The 20,288-nt window shown below is 36.3% G+C and overlaps 4 protein-coding genes across 9 annotated transcripts; 2 read left to right on the top strand and 2 right to left on the bottom strand.

Moving 5' to 3' along the window:
- LOC18596431 (proteasome subunit alpha type-2-A) lies at positions 373–4,991 on the bottom strand. The gene is made up of 12 exons (XM_007024885.2): positions 4,891–4,991; positions 4,713–4,795; positions 4,542–4,618; positions 4,310–4,374; positions 3,858–3,904; positions 2,923–2,998; positions 2,641–2,708; positions 2,132–2,201; positions 1,946–2,031; positions 1,221–1,283; positions 956–1,021; positions 373–667 (listed from the first exon to the last, which is right to left on the bottom strand). Exons 2-12 carry the CDS (start codon positions 4,751–4,753, stop codon positions 619–621), a joined length of 708 nt encoding a protein of 235 aa, XP_007024947.1. The 5' UTR covers positions 4,754–4,795; positions 4,891–4,991; the 3' UTR covers positions 373–618.
- Positions 5,439–10,654, top strand: LOC18596430. Of its 5 annotated transcripts, XM_018123755.1 has the most exons (6): positions 5,439–5,774; positions 5,887–5,959; positions 6,579–6,639; positions 6,797–7,096; positions 7,222–7,338; positions 7,443–10,654. In XM_018123755.1, the coding sequence occupies exons 3-6, from the start codon at positions 6,637–6,639 to the stop codon at positions 9,939–9,941; spliced, it is 2,919 nt and encodes a 972-aa protein (XP_017979244.1). In that variant the 5' UTR covers positions 5,439–5,774; positions 5,887–5,959; positions 6,579–6,636; the 3' UTR covers positions 9,942–10,654. The 5 variants fall into 5 exon arrangements, with proteins under 5 accessions (XP_017979244.1, XP_007024946.2, XP_017979245.1 ...); XM_007024884.2 differs by lacking the exon at positions 6,579–6,639; XM_018123756.1 differs by lacking the exon at positions 5,439–5,774 and having other exon boundaries at positions 5,845–5,959.
- On the top strand, positions 11,320–15,915 carry LOC18596429 (uncharacterized protein At4g19900). Of its 2 annotated transcripts, none has more exons than XM_018123685.1 (5): positions 11,320–12,823; positions 12,896–13,045; positions 13,655–13,789; positions 14,258–14,303; positions 14,427–14,519. In XM_018123685.1, the coding sequence occupies exons 1-4, from the start codon at positions 11,505–11,507 to the stop codon at positions 14,277–14,279; spliced, it is 1,626 nt and encodes a 541-aa protein (XP_017979174.1). In that variant the 5' UTR covers positions 11,320–11,504; the 3' UTR covers positions 14,280–14,303; positions 14,427–14,519. The 2 variants fall into 2 exon arrangements, with proteins under 2 accessions (XP_017979174.1, XP_007024943.2); XM_007024881.2 differs by lacking the exon at positions 14,258–14,303 and adding an exon at positions 15,400–15,915 and having other exon boundaries at positions 11,326–12,823; positions 14,427–14,603.
- Positions 16,071–17,558, bottom strand: LOC18596428 (protein EXORDIUM-like 7). The gene has a single exon (XM_007024880.2). It carries the CDS (start codon positions 17,430–17,432, stop codon positions 16,431–16,433), a length of 1,002 nt encoding a protein of 333 aa, XP_007024942.2. The 5' UTR covers positions 17,433–17,558; the 3' UTR covers positions 16,071–16,430.

Raw genomic sequence — 20,288 nt, 5'->3', positions numbered from 1 at the left:
AAACTGTTCATTTTCAATCATTACTTTTTCGTAATTTTCGTTTCCATTACCACTTTAATAAAAGTTTAAAAGGATGATTAGGGATTAGAGATCCGGAGGTAATTGAAGATTTCTGAAATAAGCACATAATTTCTAAGAAAGAACTTAACCCAAGTGATACGGGGCTGGTCCGCCCAAAGACTCTTTGAAGGAGGTCCTACGCGATTGGGAAAGTACATTTGTAAACAATGGGAATTCTTGCTTGCTCTGGATTTTAAGGATGATAATGGAGATTGGATGAAGAACAACTTTAATCATGTTAAACTACTATTGAACCGGGACATTATAAGACATGTCTTTGACCAAGGGCAAGATTCTAATGAGTGAATGGAATAAGAATAATCAAAGAGAAAAGCTTTTAATAAGTTCCAGTCAGTCACAATATGAAAATACTATATCTGACCCCACACCAAGTGTAGAACCACATCTCATCCCATTTCAGTTCCAAGATCACGTACACAGTAGGTAAAGTTTTTCCAATTCAGGTGCATCAACTACAACATTTGACTGAACTGAACGTCTCAAAACAAATGTTGCATAAAATAAACATTCCTAGGTGGTCTTGAAAAAGAAGACAAGTTACTCGACTTCGGCCAAATAATCGTCAATTTCAGCTGGGGTTAGTACCCTGCAAGAAAGAAAGCACATTAGGAGTAATTCAGCAACTGGAAGAGGATTTATTTCATGATCAGAAAACCAAGAAGCAGAAATAATCATTCTGAAATTCAGAAATAAAAATTGCATGAACAACAACAATAATTGCAATATGCAATGCATTGGTGCTGATTGCAAGTAAAACAGTGCATTTCACTAGGGTCACTTCTGGAACTTCCCAAAGCCAAAAGGCCATATTCCCAACAGCAGAACACCATAAAAAATTTTAGAAAGAGTGGGGAAAGAGTCAAGCAGAGCTTGCCTGAATTTTTTGTCAGTTCCAATAATCCCAATTTCAATGTTTTTCCCTGAGATTTGTCCTTCAAATCTGCAAAATTGAGAAAATGGCTTGTAAGATTACTAAAGACACCATAATTTATATAGACACCGTAATGTAAGATTACTAAAGATTACTAAACCTCAGACTAACATCTTTTTCCAAGGTTCTTTGACACGTATAGATTATGGATACTCCTAAACAGTAACAATTAAAGTTAAACATGCAGAGGAAATTTTAACGACATTACCCCTCCTTAAGAGTCAAAATCGCAGTATGCACAGCATCATCAAGCTCCATATCATCAGTGTACCTACAAGAAACGAACATAATCAATGGCATCTTCAGTGTTTCAACAACAAAGAAATGTAAAGTAAGAGAATGTCCAACCCAATTCTGGAAAAGATGCATATTCATTGTATAATCCTTTTCTGAATAAATTGCCGTCCTAACTATACTCTTTCCTAATGAGGATTGGGAGATTCAAATTGGACTGACAAAATAAAATTTACTTAAGGCTCATCCCCTCAGCTCCAAAACCCCAACCTTTGAGGGAATGAGAAATTAGACTATTGAGGGGAAAAGAAGGGATTGCAGAAACTCTCATAACCCCCTCCCTTAGCTTGCTAAAAATGAGGATCTTCCTTTCCTCTGCCTTCTTCCTCCATCCAAAAGGTTGCTATGGAAAAAAGTGGTAATCCTAAAGCCACTTCACAGAACAACCATTAATTAGATCATGCAATAATAGTCTGTATTCTAGAAAGAAGAGTCCTATTCTCATGAGCAACAGTGACAAAAGTTGGATGCCACAACCATCAATATGAAAGATTACAAGAGAAGTTCCGACTACCATGAGACAGTAACACCACCATTCATGTCAATACGGGTAAAGAACATAATCAATATAACAAATCAGAGAAACTTTCAGTTAATTTAGTTTTGCATGCTATAAGAACCAGATTCTAGAGCAGATACCTCTTCTCAAGAAATGTTTTTGCATTAGAGACATTTTTCCCCATTGCCGAGGCTTTCCATGAGAAATAGGAACCAGATGGATCCACCTAGCCAAAAGGAATAGAATCATACAGCTGAAATGCAAATGACACATTCTATGCAATCTCTAACTGTGATCTTACAATAAATATTAGCTATGAGAAATACCTGATACAATTGTGGACCATTGTCATCATATCCAGCAACCAGTAGAGATACGCCAAAAGGCCTTACACCGCTATGAAGTAAAAAGAAAGATGCATCAAACTTAACTACCAAGACCAGAGGATTGCTCAATTTTCAATTTCCACTTTTTGGTCCAATTCAGACTGACCCAAAATGTAGCAGCAATTTCCTCAGTTGAAATGCATGTGAAAAAGTAGGAATCTATAACATTGCATTTTCTCAAAAATTCCATTCACTTGTTCCAATTTCAGCCCACATCATGCAAAAATCCTGAGCCCAAAATTGTATTTGAAAAAAGTTCTAAGAAAAAACCTTATATTAGAATCATACTACTTTCTTTTTGGCTAAATAAAACTATGCTATTTTACAAAACAATAGCAAAGATGAAGCAAAGCACAACTTGAATTTGACGGACAAGAGACTACCAAACTCCTAAATCATTCAGACTCCTCATACTCCTTGTCATAAGTACATAAGGACATAATTCTTACCCAGACTGTGTAAACTCCTGCATAACAGCTGCAGTTTCCCTTACAAGTTGTGTTACTGGAATTGGTTCCTGCAAAAACAAAATCCGCACACAAGTTAAAAAAATCATGCAAGAAACAACAAAATATAGCCTTTTTATTTTTTAACTAAGAAATGAAGTTGTTGAATAAAATGTATAAAGGTAAATGTATGGATAAGTCCATTATTTCATCCGAGATTAATTTCTCCCAGATGCACGATGAAGTAAATTAAACAAATTAAATATCATTCAGAGCCATCGATACCTTATACAACCTATGATATTGTTCTGCCTGCTTCCTACTTTTCCGAACCAAAACTCGAAAATCAGGACCCATACCACTGCAGAACAGTATTAGAATTTATGGATGAAAATATATATATAAGTATCATCAACTGAGAAGTCATATTAGCAGCAAAGGACTGGATTAAAACACAATTTACAAGTATACTTATTTAGAAGCCTAACAATCCCACCTACTTATTTTGGTAAACAGTAATGCATGTTAACTTTCTACATGCACAATCTTCTTTTCCAAAATCAAAAGCACAGTCTCCTTTCCTTTGTTTGGAGATAGCATTATCTAATCCAACATTAGATAAATGAAAGAAAGCCTCATGTAAATGATGATGTAGCATGGAGACCAGCAAAGATAACAAACCATATAAAAGTGCCCATATTATGTGGTAATCCACTTAAAAAGCTTTCTTACAAAACTTGACAAGACAATGAGATCATAACTGAACATTTCTTTATGAGTAGCATGTTTTTTTATATCTCAATCAACTAAATCTGTAGTGATAATCTCCCTAATCATAGATAAAAAAAATAAAAGTAAAAACTTTTCAAAGGAGAATAACTTCCATGAGACACAAGGCAGGCAATGTACTTAATATCCAACATTTAGAAAAACAGTTTTCTAAGATGGACCACCTTATGAAACATTAAGTTAAAATGTTTATAGTGCTTCTTGCGGAACCCTCTAGCTTGCTAAGTCAACCATGTCAGAGATGCACATCAACCAGTACTTACTCAAGTCATTGACAAAACACAAAGATAATCATGGATGTAAAAGTTTGGTAGATAATCAAGCCTTATGTGAGGCAATATACACCTACACGCTAATCTTATTGAACATATCTCCCAGCCAAAAAACTAAATAACTGAGCTTTCTAAATACTTGTAGACATAAAACCAAACCTGTAAACAACTCCAATATTTGGCGTCAGACACTGTATTTTCTGAACCTGAAATCAGACATTGAACAACCAAATTCACTGTAATTAATAACTGCTCATCAGTTGGGAAATACTACTTCCGGAACATGGAAGAGAAAAACTAAGCATCGTTAATTAACAGTTCGCTTTTATATAATAATATAAATTAAAAAATGGTTTAGTAAAACAGCCATAGAATTGGCATACTTTCATGAAACAAAAATCATAATGACAAAACAAATACAATCATTGCAAGTTTGCATTGCTCAGACTTGGGTGCATTTAACTATTCCCCTATCTTTGGAGGGTTAGAACCCAATACCCAAGCTTGCATTGACACCATGGTCGAGGCTACATAGTTTCGAGTCATTTCATTCTTCAATTAACCTAAAAATTACTCTTTTTTTTCTAAAGAAAAATGCAAATTATACTCACAGAGATTTCATCAACCAAGATTGAAGGCAATTTCTTCTCGGTAGCAATAACAACCCCATTAGCAGCTGCAATTCAAAACCCATCATCAAATTATACCCATTGTAATCATAAGCAACAAAGAAAAAAAAAAAAAGAAAAGAAACCATCAGCAATTATTTCACTATTTCTAAACACCTAAACCCGTCTTTTAAAAAAAAAAGTAATAAGAAAAGCGGGGAAAAAAATAATAAACCTTTGATTCCAAGAGATGTTTGACCCGACCCGACCGCCGTCAAGGCGTGCTCGATCTGAACTAGCTTTCCTGAAGGACTGTTCAAAAGCACAAAAAATAATATAATTTTTTTCCAGAAAAAAAAAGAAAAAATGATTCATCTAACAATACTATTAAGTGATGAAGAAATACCTGAATGTTGTGAGAGAAAAGGAATATTGACTGTCACCCATGGTTTTGATTTACGGAGAAACAAAAATGCAAAATTTAAAATCCTGAACAAATGGAAAACAAAAATCAAAGCAAAATAGTTAACAAAAAGAGTTGCTAAAACGAAGATTGAAATGAAAGAGAAAGCAAAGGGATTTACTTTGGGTGTCCTTGACTGGGAAGAGAAGCAGAAAAGAGCGACCTTTTGTAGCTGCTAGATCGGATGTTTTCTTGTTGGGGAAGAAGGCATTAGAGTTGGGCCGAGCTGGGCTTTGTTCAACCCATTTTCAAAATTCTTGGGTCATCGAAGGCCCATACGCTAGACCACAGAGCCAGGTCGAAGGGTTGCGTACGCTGATGACGGTGAAATCTTAATTAGATTTGGTACAACTTCCAAACGAATACAATCGGCGGCGCGTACGGGACACGAATTTCTTTTTAAATTTTATAATAATAACATATTTATCTTTTTATTACAAGCAAAATAGTTAACTTTGTTTCAGATTTTCTTTTTACTTAAATTTAGGTTAAGAAGGCATTAACTTATTTAAACTCAATTATCATAAATTCAAATAAAGAGTTCAAATTTCGACTCTAATTCATCCTCAAATTCAATATACAAATAAAACACATAAGTTATGTAAAAATAAATATATTTTTTTATCTATATAAAAATTCCGCAAATCGAATTCCCGGGACTCACAAGCCAGCCGCCCACCGCGCGTGGCCTGAAAAGCGGAAAGTACACTTAACAACGGGATCAAGGCAACCAAAGCACCCCGGATAATGACGCCCAAACACTTAAAAAAAAACACACGCACAGAGAATCACAGTTTCTAAATTTATTATTTTTTAACTGGCCAGTCGCCACGTCTCAGACCCTATATTCCATAACCCCCCTGCAAGCCAAAGAAGGTGTTCTTCTCTCTTTCTCTCTCCACAGCCAGCGCGACGTGTAGGTTTCAAAATCTCCTTTTAAACTTTTGAAACAACGCCGTTTCGGGGCCCTTATCTACGATACCAAACTCCATTGTTCTTGTTTCGGTAACTTTCTTTCTTTTTCTCAGCAAATCTTCTCGTTTTATATTATTTTTATTTTTATTTTATAATGAAGATTTTCGATCTTTTTTGGTTATTATTGATTGATTAATACGAGGGCGATAAAGCGGCGTGGTTTTGCTCTTTCGGTATTGAGATTGTGAAAACGCCACAGACATTTCCTTTTCCAGGTTTAGATCTCTCTCTCTTTTTTTATTATCTTTCAAAAAAAGTTCTCTTTTTTTATTGATTTATGTGTTTATTTATTTTTGCATGATAATAATATTCTCCTCGTTGCGTTTATCTTTTGCCGATCGATTTTCTCAGAGGAAAACAATGTCAACACTTTTCATCTTAGTTGATTTATGTATTTTTATGGTACATTTGTTGAGTCCCGTTTAGTTTGCTTATATTATTAGTATTTGAATTGTGTAAAATTATTTTGCTTAAAAGAACATAAAGAAATGACTTATTATTGTGGAAGTTATGACAACTTTGCTTGTTTGGTGATCAAATTATAGTAAGATTGAAGGCTGCTATATATATTACTGTACTGTTAAATTTGGTTGGATTACTGTGTTGGTTTTGGTAAAGGGTAATTTTAAGTGGTAATAAATAGAGAAATTCAACTGTATTTGCTTTTAAGATTCCGCTTCTGTAAAGCAGATTAATAGTGTGCAGGTGATTCGATGAATTTGATGGCACAATACTTGATTGCTGCTGCTGATTGCTTAATATTTAATGGATATGCTTTTCTTAAAATTTTATGATATGCATTTGTAAAGAAGTGTCTTTCTTGCTTTGGAAAAGTGAGGGGAAGAAAGACAGGGGAAGCAGACAAGAGGTTCATATTCATTCTTGGCTGAAGATGGTTTGTACCTTAATACAACTTGGCTAAATTATATAGGTTTAGTGTCATCAAAGCCAGGGCTTTAGTTTTTCATTTAATTGCTTGGACTAATCAAATTGGACCATATACACCTTCATTTAGTTGCCATTATTGTCATTATTTTTATTGAACTTGACAGCATGTCCTTGTGAGCAAAATGGATGATGCGGAGCAGAATAGTGTGTTTGGAAGTTGTCCAGAGTTTGGTGCAATCTTCATTTCAAACAATTCAACCAAAAAAGAATGTTTAAGAAGAAAAATTTTTGCCCTCCCATCTTCGCAATACCACTTTGTGAAACAAGTTAAAGCTGGGATGATTCTATTCCTGTTTGAATTTGAGAGGAGAGAACTTCATGGTGTCTTTCAAGCATGCTCTGACGGTGCAATGAATATTCTGCCTCATGCATTCAGTTCATCAGGGAAGGAATTCCCTGCACAGGTAAGGAACATTTATTCTAGTTTTGTTTATTATGTGCTTCTCCTCTCTCTCAAAGAAAAAGGATGGGAAGGATGCAAAGGATGCATTTTTGGAGTTGGTGTTAATCCTTAGAGCACTTCATCCAGGTAAAAGTCAACCCTATGTGGAATTGTCTGCCACTTTCAGAAAATGAATTTCGTGATGCTATCAGAGAAAACTATTTTTCCAGATACAAGTTTAACTTTGGACTGTCTGAAGATCAGGTCTGTCCTTTTTCTATCAAAATCCAACCTGAATAAATTGAAATGCCACCTTTTAAGAATGTTTTAATTTTTTTCTCTTTGTTTAAAATGTGTAAAATGTGTAGGTTAGGAGGCTTCTATTATTGTTCAGTTTTAAGAGGTTGAAAGATCAGGCACCTCAGAGACAGTTGCCCAGAAGTAAAGTTGCTGCAAGGCCAAGTGTGTACTCTACAAGAAAACTTAGAAGAGTAGTTGATAATGATAGGTCTCTAATGAGAAACCAGGTTCTGGGCGAATGTGATGTGGACAACAATCACAGACCAGTTATTTCAACTAAGCACCATGGGGACTCTTTCTATAATGATGACAGAGCAACAGATGATGGTGGATTTGGAACATACATGGACGTGGGAGATAAGCATAAAGCAAGTGCCTTCTTAAATGAGTGTTTTCAGGATCATATGGGTAAAGTTGGAGGGAACATCGATGCCGGTGAATGCACCACAAATGATGGGTTGGAGATTGAACGGAATACTGGCATTGAGCTTCAACCCGAGGTTTCAGTTGGGTATTCTTTATGTAATTTCAGAAGCTTTTCCAATGATGTAAGGTTTGCGAAGAGTGATAGGCTTGAAACAGAATGTTATAAGGATGATGGTTTTGCTTCAACCATCTCAACAACATATCCTAGTTCTTTTCAATCTAAAGTTAATCCACATGCATGTCCTAGCAAACATGTTCTTGAAGCAGATTCATATGTTCATGACCCAACTAGACCATCCTCAACATTCCGCCCCTCAATGGAGCTGCAAAACCCTAATGTTAGTTATCCACGGACTTATGAAGATTCTATTGTTACAACTGCTCTTCCTTATGACCCCGATGTCCCTAGTATCAATTATCAGGGCCCCTCATCCTTGGGGTTCAATCAGGGCCCCTCATCCTTGGGGTTCAATCAGGGCCATGCTTCATTTCAAGAATATTCTAGTCATGATAGTTTTGTTGCTAATGTTTTTGGTTTTTCCAAGAATCAATTATTTCCTTCATTGTTAGAGACTAACACAACCATAACCGTTGATGTCAACTCTGGTTCTATGGATTTCATTCCATTGCCCTATTCTAATCAGTATGAACACTCCAGCAGGACTAGCCTGCCCAGACATGCCTATTCTGATGACATAGCAGCTGAATACTCTAAAAATGAATGCTCTGATGATGTTTCCTTTCTGAAGCCCTCTTTAGCACCTATTCCTTCTTCTGAAATTAGAAATAATGTCAGGATGAGTACGCAGCCATCATCTTATGGAACCAGTCTTATCAAGTTTCCTTCTCTTATGTTTTCTAGCAGGTATCCTACATTATTACAAGCGAGACATGATTGTCAAGTGCCAGAGTGTGAAAATAATGCAGGATTTGGAAATGATGTTTCTATGTTTAAAGAGTACCGGCACCATGGGGACTCTTTCTATAATGAGAACAAAGCAATTGAGGATGGCACATTTGCAACATACAATTATGTGGAATGTGAGCATAAAGAGGGCCAGTACCCGCTGCACGTTCATGAACCTGCAAACATAGACTACCATGAAGTTTCTTCTTTGAATCCTGCTGCATATCAGAATTCTGAATGCTTATATCCAGATCACCGGAAGAAAAGGGGCAGTGTGTTTTCTCGCTTAGCTTTGCCTCCTAAAGTATGTGAACAAGAAAGTAACACCTCTCCTGGCACTGCTGACATCAATAGGAGTACTTCAGTGAATGAAGTCATGGACATGCTGCACCGTAGCCACAAGCATTGGAGGAAGACAAGAACTAAACAGTTAGTCCAGCAACATGATAATGCTGCCAGCTTTAGGGATAAAAAACAGGCTGCCAAGAAGGAAAGCTTGGCTATGATCTCAAAGGAGATGAACCTGAAGCCTGCCCCATTCAGCAAGGAGAATAGCAGCCAAAAAACTGAAGAGACAACTTTTGTGGATTTCAGACGTCGTCGTGTGGTGAGAAAGAACCTTGAAGATGGTAAGACTGGAAACCATTGTGAAAGTCTGGAGAACAAGAGTGCATCAGCTTCACAAAGTAAAAGGAGAAAATTGATTAGGCCAAACTTCTGTGAGAATGAGTCATTTGAGAGGGGCATATCAGGTGATTCTCCAGAAAATTTAATACCATCCTCAGTAGGATGTTCTGTCAGTAAAAATGCTGTAAGTATTAAGGCTTCTGTTTGCCACGAAAATGAAGATGATATATCACAAAATGTTAAATTGCCAAATGCGATGTGCCAGACTGCTGTTGAAGGCAACATTGACAAGGGAAGTGACTCAAACTCAGAACAATTCAGTATGGAAAGCTTAATTGCCCTGAGAAGTGCCGATGAAGATGGAAAAGAATCATCACAAAATCATGGCATCTCAAGTATGACTTCAGTGTCTTGTGGGGACATGCGTAAAGAAATTGAGCAAGATTTGAGTAATAGAGATTTAGGGATGGATGGATTGTTCCAAGAGCGCAATAATGTGAGCCATTCCAATCATGAGTCATCTCCAAAAATTTGTGAAGACAATGATGGTAGTGGAGTTGCAAAGAGTGAGTTGTTGCACAATATTGAACAGATCAATCACATCTAACCTGATGGTGGTGAGATATCCATAAGCAATGTGAACTAAAGGGAATCAGAACTTTAAATTGGAAAGGACCTCCTGGTGGCCTTGTACTTCTATGTACAATTTTTGCAGAAATGGGAATCTCAAGAAATCAAACAGCAGCAATCTTTTGGATTTGGTGAGAGACAATGTGAGTCAACTTTTGAAACAACCAACTGCTTCAATATGCAAGAATCAGCAAGAAATACATGATGGAAATGTTAGATGTGGAAGTATACTTGTTACAAACAGTGAAGGTGAAAGCTGTGAAAATGGTTTTTAGTCAAATTGTTGAAGACAGCGACAAGATTTGCTGGAGCAGTTGTGACATGACCATGAGGCAACGAAAGACCGTCTTATGCAACCAAAACTCAAAGTCGAGGTTATGAACTTACTTACATTGGTGGGAATGATGAAAGCAGACAAAGATATACCGGTTCATGGACTATCCTTACTCTTTTTACCCTTGGAATTGCCCAAAATGTGCTAACAGGGATGCGAATTTCGTCCAACAACATTGCTAACTACAACTTAGGAAAGTTCTTTTCTTTTGGTTAGTCGTAGATTTTTTTTTTCTTGGGTAAAATTCATTTCTGCTCTAGTTTGTCTAAGAGAACATGATGGATATTCCATGGCATCGTCTGTACTACTGTCTTTAATTGCATCAAGAAAGCTTTCTTTCCTGTTTTGGTTGCTGACTGGTGATTCCTTGGTATGAAGCCTTTGCATTCATAGGTTCGATTCATGGGAACTGGGTGGCGACACTCACATTTACAAAATATAGGTCTATTAAGTGCAATAAAATATTTATTTATAATTTAAAATTCATTTCATTTCATTTCATTTCATTTCTAATCAAAGTGAACATTACCTTTTTTTCACATATAAAGTAAGACCCACTTTAATTCGGGTTTGTCTCATAAAAAGTTTTATATTAGTGAAGAAATGAATAGAGTTTATAGATTTTGATATCATATTCACATTTTAAAAAATATTTATTAAGTGATAAAAAGCTTTTTTAAGTTTAATAATCATTTTATATTTTACTTATACAAGATTTGTGACACAAATGATAAGTAGTTATTTGACTGTGCGAGAAAATAACTTCCTCTTGATATTTTATCTTACCAACTAGAATCAAGAGTCCAATGTAGGAGTATTTCATGATTCTCGATATATAATAATGTGAATACCAAGAGATAAAATACTCATTCGGTGAAGAAGATACACTTAGAAACTGCTAGAAGTCGAAATTTCAGTTACAAATTTTGGGTTCATACATCAAAGATTTAATCGGAAACTTAGAATATCTTTCTTTCTTTCTTAATTAAATAATCAAGAATGGTTGAGACACCTTTTTTTTTTTTTAAATAATTTGTAATTTTTACATTTACGCTCACCGTATTCTTTACTTTCTACTACCCATCAAACGAAGCTAAGCACTTGTTGTACAGTCGCAACTCGCAGTCCATCTTCTTCTCCTCCTCTCTCTCTCTCTCTCTCTTCTATACCATGTCGGACTTCCGTTAGTGTTTTAACCGAAAAGAAATGTTAAGAAATCTTCAATCTCGGCGGCGGCCGCGTTACGGTGCACAGGTATGCGCCGCCATCTCAGCTCTTCTCCTCTTATTTTCTGTCTCTCTCCTCTACTCTCGCCTTTCTCTCTCTTCCAAACCGCACATCTATCCCCACCACTCTTCCATTGACAAAAACGACGACGTCGCTTTCCCCAATAACCCTCTCCTCTCCGACTCCGACGATGACGTCAGCACCACCAACGACGACAAAATTGACGAATTCGACACCCTCGAAGATAATGACACCGTTTTAACCGAAGACGACAACAACAACAACGAAATCGAGCAAAAGGAAGAACAAGAAATCACGACAATGAATCAAAAAAACAAGATCTTTTCATCTGGGCATTTTTATTTCGACCATTTGAGCGGGTCAATTAAAAGGGCTTCCAATAAACGTTCGATTGAAGATTGGGATTACGATGGAGGGTTTTTGAACGAAGGGTTTTTGGGAGAAGATGCTAAGATTAAGATCGCCTTTGGATCCGATGATATTCCATTAGATGAGGAAGTTAGGAGGAAAATGAGTGAAGTGGAAGGTGTCGAAGATGCTTTGTTGGTGAAGAAAGTTGGTGGGAAAAAGGCGAATCCTTTGAGGGAGAAATGGGGGGATTGGTTTGATAAGAAAGGTGATTTTCTGAGAAGGGATAGGATGTTTAAGTCGAATTTGGAGGTTTTGAATCCTTTGAATAATCCTTTGCTGCAAGACCCTGATGGGGTTGGTGTTACTGGATTAACTAGAGGGGATAGAATTGTACAAAAGTGGATTTTGAGTGAGTTTAAGAAGGTCCCTTTTACTGGGAAGAAGCCTTTGGGGATTTTGGAGAAGGGGTCAGAGGATAAAAAAGGCGGTGAGGGTAAGAAAAACGATAATGCGAGGAATGTGTTGAGCAAAAGAGAAAATAGTATTAAAGACTCGGGTTCGAATACAAATGGGAATAAGACTAATGAAAGTAATAGTAGGAAGAATGAGGTGAAGAATGGAGGTTTAGAGGCTGATAAGATGAACACTGAGTTTTCAGGTCACATATATGCTGATGGAAAGAGATGGGGTTACTATCCTGGATTAGATTCTAGGCTGTCTTTTTCAGATTTCATGGATGCATTTTTAAGGAAAGGGAAGTGTGATATGAGAGTTTTTATGATATGGAATTCCCCTCCGTGGATGTATAGTGTTAGGCACCAAAGAGGGCTTGAGAGTTTGCTTGCTCAGCATCGAGATGCTTGTGTCATATTGTTCTCTGAAACGATTGAGCTTGATTTTTTCAAAGAAAGCTTTGTGAAAGATGGGTAAGTTTTGTTCTAGTTCTGTATTTTGGTTTATTATATTTATTGTTTTATATGGTTTCTTGTTCCACACAGCTACAAAGTTGCTGTTGCAATGCCAAACCTTGATGAATTGTTGAAAGATACGTTCACCCATGCATTTGCTTCTGTGTGGTTTGAATGGAGAAAGACAAAGTTTTATGCCATCCATTATAGTGAGCTTGTGCGGCTTGCTGCTCTTTACAAGTAAGCTTGCTCATTTATGCATTTACTTTTGTGAAGTTTAGAATGCAGTTTTCAATTTCTTGTCAATTTGCTGCCATACATGTTGGAAATTGGATCTTGGTTCAATGATTTATGCTCTTTTCTGTACTGAAATTCATTTCCTTTCCCTTTTCTTTTTTTTTTTCTCTTTTGGGTTTTTAGATAATTTAAGGCATTAAATTTGTTGGTCCATCAAAATTAAATGTGCTTGATTTTTGTGGACGCATCCCTAAGGGAGAAGAGGATTTAAATGCTAACATCACACGCTTAAAGTGATGCAGAAGGGAAGTAGTTTTCCCTACTAAATGTTGAGGACACGATGGGTGTATTTGGAGTTCTGAGCTCAGCTGTCTTGTTTTTAAAATGATAGAGATGTATAGTTACTCCTAGTCAGTGCTTTACGTACAGGATTTATGAAGAAGTCTCTGTTTTCTTTCTACTTAAGTTGGACTTTCTATAGCGTTGGTTTTAATGTTCTGCTTTATATCAGACTTCAGTTGGTTAGACTGCTATCTTTTTGCTTAAATGTTTACAGTCTTTGTTGCCCTTGTACTCTTATTCCAAGTATGTCTTTTTTTGTCTGTTTTGCAGATATGGTGGCATTTATCTGGATGCTGATATTATAGTTCTGAAACCATTATTGGCACTCAATAATTCTATTGGCCTGGAAGATCAGCTTGCTGGAAGTTCTTTGAATGGAGCTTTAATGGCATTCAGAAAGCAAAGGTAATGACTGCACTTGGTTTTTGTGTGCTCAAATTTTATTTTCTAGTTTCTATTTTGGTTGAAATTAATGTTGCTTATACTTAGATTTTTCAAGCAATATATTTCTGTTGTATAAATTCTTAAAATTTTCATTGGCAATATTTGTATTTTAGGTATAACAGTCTAAGTGGCCTTTTGGTCTAAAGGGTGTTGTCACTTTGAGCAACTGTCTTCTTCTCAGCATGTTTTTTTGGTTTTTTGCACCTTCATATTCATTTCTTTGAAGAGAAAATTCTTCTTTCTTTTTTCTTTCTCTGAATAATTTTTACAATGGAAGGCTGTATCTTTATCGATTCTGTGTTGAGGCCTGTTCTCATAATTTCTTGGAATCATATATTTATGGATCCTTGTTTAAGAATGACTGTGGTACAATTGTTTCAGTCCATAATTTATATCTAGTTTCTGAAGTGAGAAGTCTTTCTCTCAAAGTTTTAGGTGGAAGGGATTGTAGGTGGGTGGATACACTCTGGGCTTGGTAGGGATCTTGAAGTTGAGAATCACAAGCTTTTTTCATTTTCAATATGTTTTTGCCAGATTGTTGGTTTTCCTTATACTAGCAATCAAATCATTTCTTTGATTTTTGCGTTCTCTTGTGCAGTCCATTCATAAAGGAGTGTTTGAAGGAGTTCTATTTGACGTATGATGATACCCAGTTGAGATGGAATGGGGCTGATCTTTTATCAAGAGTTGCAAAAAGGTTTTTGAACAATCAGCGAGAGTTGAATGTGTGGCCTTCCTTTGTTTTCTTCCCTATTAGTTCTCAGCATATAACAAGGTACTGTTCTATGTTCATGTGCATCTCTTGAAAATGATCTTTTCAATGCATGTATGGGACAAATTTCACAATTCAGACGCACTTTAGGGAACATTCATGTATGCACAAGTATACCTGTCTTCACACCTATACATGTTTAAAATCAAATGTATATTTGGCTCTTATCATTGCAAAATCTACTGAAGCATCTCCATACTCCCCAACTTCAACTTTCTTATACTACCGCCTTCTTTTCTTGCTCCGCCTTAGTGAATGATTAATTTGTGGGAGGATGAGTGACTGGTTTTTGTTTCTTATTATATTCTTTTTGGGCATTTCTGTTCCACTATCTGGGCTTTTTTGCTAGGATTTTGTCTAGAAATCCTTTTTAAATAATGGATCCTCGGATTTCCAGGGATAGACAAACCCAAGAAGAGTTGTTATCATAGGATGAAAAATTTAGTCATTTGACCATCTCTTTGATATTTCCATAGTCTCAAGCGTGTTGGGTGCTTCTCTCACCTGGCTTAACTCTGTTAGAACCTGGGCAAAACACCTATTTTTACCAGAAAACAATTTGTGTGTGAGCTTCTCTTGCAGAAATTGTTCTACATCCAGTCCAAGGTATTACCTTATAATTGATCCTCATGGCACACTATTGCATTCTCATGAGATCAAATTTACATTGTAGTTGCATGAGAGATTTTTCACTAGCTTGCCTTTTGTCTCTTTGCACAGTTCAAATTACAATATACTTGTTGCACTTCTTTTTATTTGAAGTCTTAAATTGCTGTAACTCATTTGGACCATAAAACAGATACTTTGTTGCACCGACGACAGAAACTGATAAAGCGCAACAAGATACTTTATTCCAAAAGATTCTGGCTGAGTCCGTGACATTTCATTTTTGGAACAGCTTGACATCTGCTCTCATTCCGGAGCCAGAGAGCCTTGTAACCAGGCTTATTGACTATCACTGTATTCATTGCTTTGATGTGTTGTGAATTTCACTTCTCTCCTCGTCCTCAGTCTTGTCAGAGAATTGATCAAAGCATTTTTTTTTTCTCTAACAGGCAGTTTGCAAAATCTCTTGCTTCCTGTTATTTTGAGATTGTTCAAAATTCTTATAGATGTACAGTTTTGTAATTTCATTTGTTTATTTTAGCTAAATGATTAGGGCTGTCCTGCTTATACGAAATCAGAATCATTTTGTAATTTATTTGTTCATTAGGTTCAGCGGATATGTACCTTGGCATTGAGAGGCAAATAATACATCACCTTTTCAGGGTATAGGATGGTTAATGAATAATACTTAATGAATTTTCCATGGGTTTCTTTATTGACTGTAATCAATTTCATCGATGATGTGCATGCTATCACATTGACATTGTGCTGATATCTATGTTAGCTTCGGGTGAACTGTAGTTGGGAGTTAGGACTAAGCCCATGATAAAAATCTGACTGAACAGTGAAACCCAACACAAAAGTAAGTCAAGTTAGAATGTGGTGTATTAATGGATATAATATTCCGATGATATCTTGCCTCGTCGAATTCTACAAGTTTCGTTTATTCAAACTCTGCTGCAAATGTGAATATGGTGCCGAACATGGTGGCCGGTGGTTTGCTCTACATCCTTTTGGCATACACAAAAGCATATGTGAATTAAACAAGCAAAGGATCATCATCTCCGTCACTCTTTCTTAAAAGTAGAATATTTATCAACAAGGCAGCTCACTCTTTCTATAGCCGTGCCAATCAACCCCTCTATGATTCCCATGGCCTTTTTCCCTGCCTCACTGATAACTAAATAGAAGGAAACAGTCTAAAATTCTGTACATATTACACTTCTAGTCCATGGCATTAGGCCCAAAGCATCTTCTTTTCACAGGATTCCACACCCATTGCACCAAAAATCTTCTTCCCTTAACTCCATTCACATTGTACCCGTTCCCCCAAGAATCCTTGTAAACTTTACCCACATACCCACCTCCACCACCAGAACCATACAAACCTAGGCACAGGTCTGCAATTTCTGTAGGTGCAGTTGGATCATCTCCGGCATACCATGCATTAACCAGCGGGTTACTTGACACTTCTGCAAGCTCATGGGCTATAATACTGATCATTCCATCTACTCCTGCATCCCCATTCGGCGCGCGCATTATGTTGTTACCTCCATTTGTGCTTGGCGGCGGCTTCCCTGAGTAATTAGGCCAGGCAAATGGATAGGCACACATGCCTGGACACTGAGTTCCACTATAACCAATCCAAGCATAGGGCATTGTTACGCCAACAATGGTTGGGAAGGTGAAGTAGTGAAAGCCACAGACTGCCCTGCAGAAATCCTGAACCTGGACATCAGAAGAAGTCAGCACTAAATAGAGGCCATTGCGAGGATTGAGGGGCAGTGACCTTGGATAGGAAGTGACTGCAGTTTTGATGATGGACTGCATTGATAAACGACTTAGATAACCACCGTGGGAATATCTGTAGTCGTAGAATTCTCCTGAAAGGGAAATGCTACCGGTGATGTTTGATCCTGTTTGGTCGGTGTAGAGCCTGACAGTTTTCCACCAATCAGCAACAGAAGGGTAAGGAGCTGAAGAAGACAAGGAATAGAGGAAGTCCCTTATAGTGGCTTGGTGGGTTGGATTCCAGTGACCATACCAGATTATGTACAGATTGGTAGGGGATGCAAGGACAGGGCCCATGTGGTACTCAAGGTTAACTAGGTCTGAGGAACCTTCATAGTTCTCAGCTTGGTTAAATTGAGTGTCTTGACTCCATGAAAGAGCCAGAGGAAAATAAAGGAGTGATAGCAAGAGAACATACCAAGAGAGCTTGTGCATTTTGGCTGTTGCCTGTTTCTTTGAATGTTGTGGGTTGTGACAGTTAAGAGAAGAGAGATTTCTTATAGAAGGAAGGATGTGAATAAAATGGAGGGTGGTTGAGATTCCTCTTTATTATTTTCCTTGTGTTGGACACTGTTTTGCATGTTTACATAAATCAATGTCCATCCTTGTCTACTTTTTAATGATAACAATGTTGTTCCCCCTTTTGTTTTCTGTTCTTTAATCTCATTCACATATTAGATAAAGGAGTAGGGCTAACAAACCATATTATATATTTGTGCTTCGCTCAATCAAGTAATTGTAGAATATTGGGATCAACAAAGAACTATTTTTTTTTTAACACTTGGGACAGTTGTTACTGGACCTTTGGCTTCTGATTCCTCTCTCTTAGTCCTTAATGACTCCATCTACCAGTTTGCCAACCCTTAATAGTTGAGGCAAAACCTGGGTTAGATCATAACCTTGCTCCTTGAGATGATGATATTTTTCCCATTGTTTGTTTAATAATGAATGCTTTATAACAAATTCAATTATGTATTTAAAGTTTTCATAAATGCCATTTGTCCTGGAAACCATTGATAGTCCACTGGCATTGCCCTCCTATAGGTTGAGACATTATTAACTTACTAGATATCTGGAATGGATACCCTTGACTAAGTTGTGATTAGCGTAAAAGTGGTGAAATTAAATAAGAGAAAAATGATGAGAGTCAAAACCAGAAGAGTGAAAGTAAATGATGGATGTACCCTTCAGTAAACGCAAGCATGTGATACCTTTTCTTATTCCTCTCCGCTTTACACTACACCTCTTCTCTTTCAATATCTTTGACTTATCTGTGTTTCTCGGGGAACTGAATTTTCAAACATATAAAGAATACTGCAAAAAATACAGAAAGATTTACCCACTCTTTGTTTCAATTTCACAGCTTTCGTAGTTTATCTATTCACAAGATTGTCTACAATTATAATTTAGTTTCTTTCAAGGATTGTATGATTCTATAGGGATTAAAGAGTATTAGTCAAAATGGAGGACATGTTCCAATATGGAATTTCCTCAAAGAACCAAGTTTCAATGCTTGGAACAGAAGAAAATAGCTAGCTTACTCTACAGGTAAACTGGTGTATTTGTCTTGAACTGCAATGACGTGGACTGGCAAGTTGTTTTGGATTAATAGATTTCATTAATATGTGGGGTTGGATGACCTGAGAGCTCACAGAAGAACCATGTGCCACTTGATTATGGTAGTTTTTTCCTTAACAGTTAATTATTGTGGAAAAAAATAAGTACTTTGCAATCATGCAAAAAGGCAAGCAGATGCATGTGATGGAGCATAAGCATCTTCAGCTTCCCAGTTCCCATGCCTTAATTATAGGGGATGATTGATTTCCTAACAAGGGAGAACACCTTGCACCCGCCTAATCATCAAAGGAGATGGTTTAAAGCGGTAAAAGATGGACCAATTTGTGATCTGAAAAGGCATATGTCAGCCCTTCCCACTTCCAGGGTCACTTTTCCAAGCTTGTAATGTCAGCTGCAGTTATGAGTCTTGGGCTGCTTTTATCTCCTCCTCCTCCTGCTTCTTCACCTGTGAAATTATGCTTGCTATATAAGTCAGAAGTTGCTCATTAAGGCATTCAAATTCTTATTCTTCACTTGTTTCACAAAACTTACCAAAAATTATGCCAGATTCCAGAGAGTTGCGGCTGCATTGTGCATTTACTCTGCTCATTTGATTGCTCTCTTCTCTTTGCATAGCATCTCTGCCCACTTTCCTGCTTTTGCTTGTGCCAGTTTGGAGATCATCAAGGAGCAATCAACTGAAACATGTAAAGGTGTTTGTGGGTGGTGGAGTGGACTATCAACTTTATGTCAGGTTGCCTTTTGTTAGTAAAAATCCATTACTAAACTGAACATAGACTAATGAAAAACATCAGACTAAGAATGAACGATGATGTTGGTTGGGAACAAGACAACAAATTAGCTTTGCTGAGCATGTCAATTTATACAAAATAAACCATTGCTGAATAAGCCTATCTACATCTTAATTGCAAGCGAGCCATTGCAGATAGGATTTGTTCCTCTTTGACTCTCTAATTATATAAATCAAAACGAATTTTTTTTCTTATCTACATTGAATAAGTAAGCTCCAAGAAGATACATGTATCTAGGAACATGTACAATTTAGTAAGTTGGAAAAATCTTTGAAAGATCCTGCTTTATATGTATATAATGTTAATTAATCCTAAGATTATTATATGTTATACAATGATGTGTTAATGAGTAGTGTATGTAAAGCTTGTAATCGGTGCAATGTACCAGGGAAATTTTCCAAAGTTCACGTGCAAAATAAAAGAATTAGGTTGCTTTGGTTTATTAATACTACAAGTTTGTTTGTTTTAATAAAGGATTTTACAATTTTGAATGAGTTTGCAAAAGGGTTTTTAGATTATTATTATTAGGATAAAATACCTTATCTTTTAAGTTTTAGTCAAAATTTCAAATGGATCAATTAATTTGTGAAATAAACACTCAGCTCAAATATATAAATACCATTAATAGAGATTAAGGAGAAACTAAAATACTCCTTTTTTATAATTTAAAAATTATTATAAAGCTCTTATAAAAAATAATAGCTTTTAAAATTAAACTAAAGTTGTTTGGTAAATTTTTTTTATACGTTATAATTTTTGTTAAAATTATCATAGAAGGTATTTTTTTTATAGAGTAATATTATAATTATTTTTAACAGATGAGGATATTTTTGAAACAAAAATAAAAATTCTCTTGTATTTTTTTTTTTTTAAAAAAAAAACTCCTCATAAGAACTTTTTCTAAAGTTTTTTTTTTAATTTT

Source organism: Theobroma cacao, chromosome 6 (assembly GCF_000208745.1).
Source record: "Theobroma cacao cultivar B97-61/B2 chromosome 6, Criollo_cocoa_genome_V2, whole genome shotgun sequence".
Lineage (NCBI taxonomy): Eukaryota > Viridiplantae > Streptophyta > Magnoliopsida > Malvales > Malvaceae > Theobroma > Theobroma cacao.
This window is presented reverse-complemented; position numbering and strand designations above follow the sequence as displayed.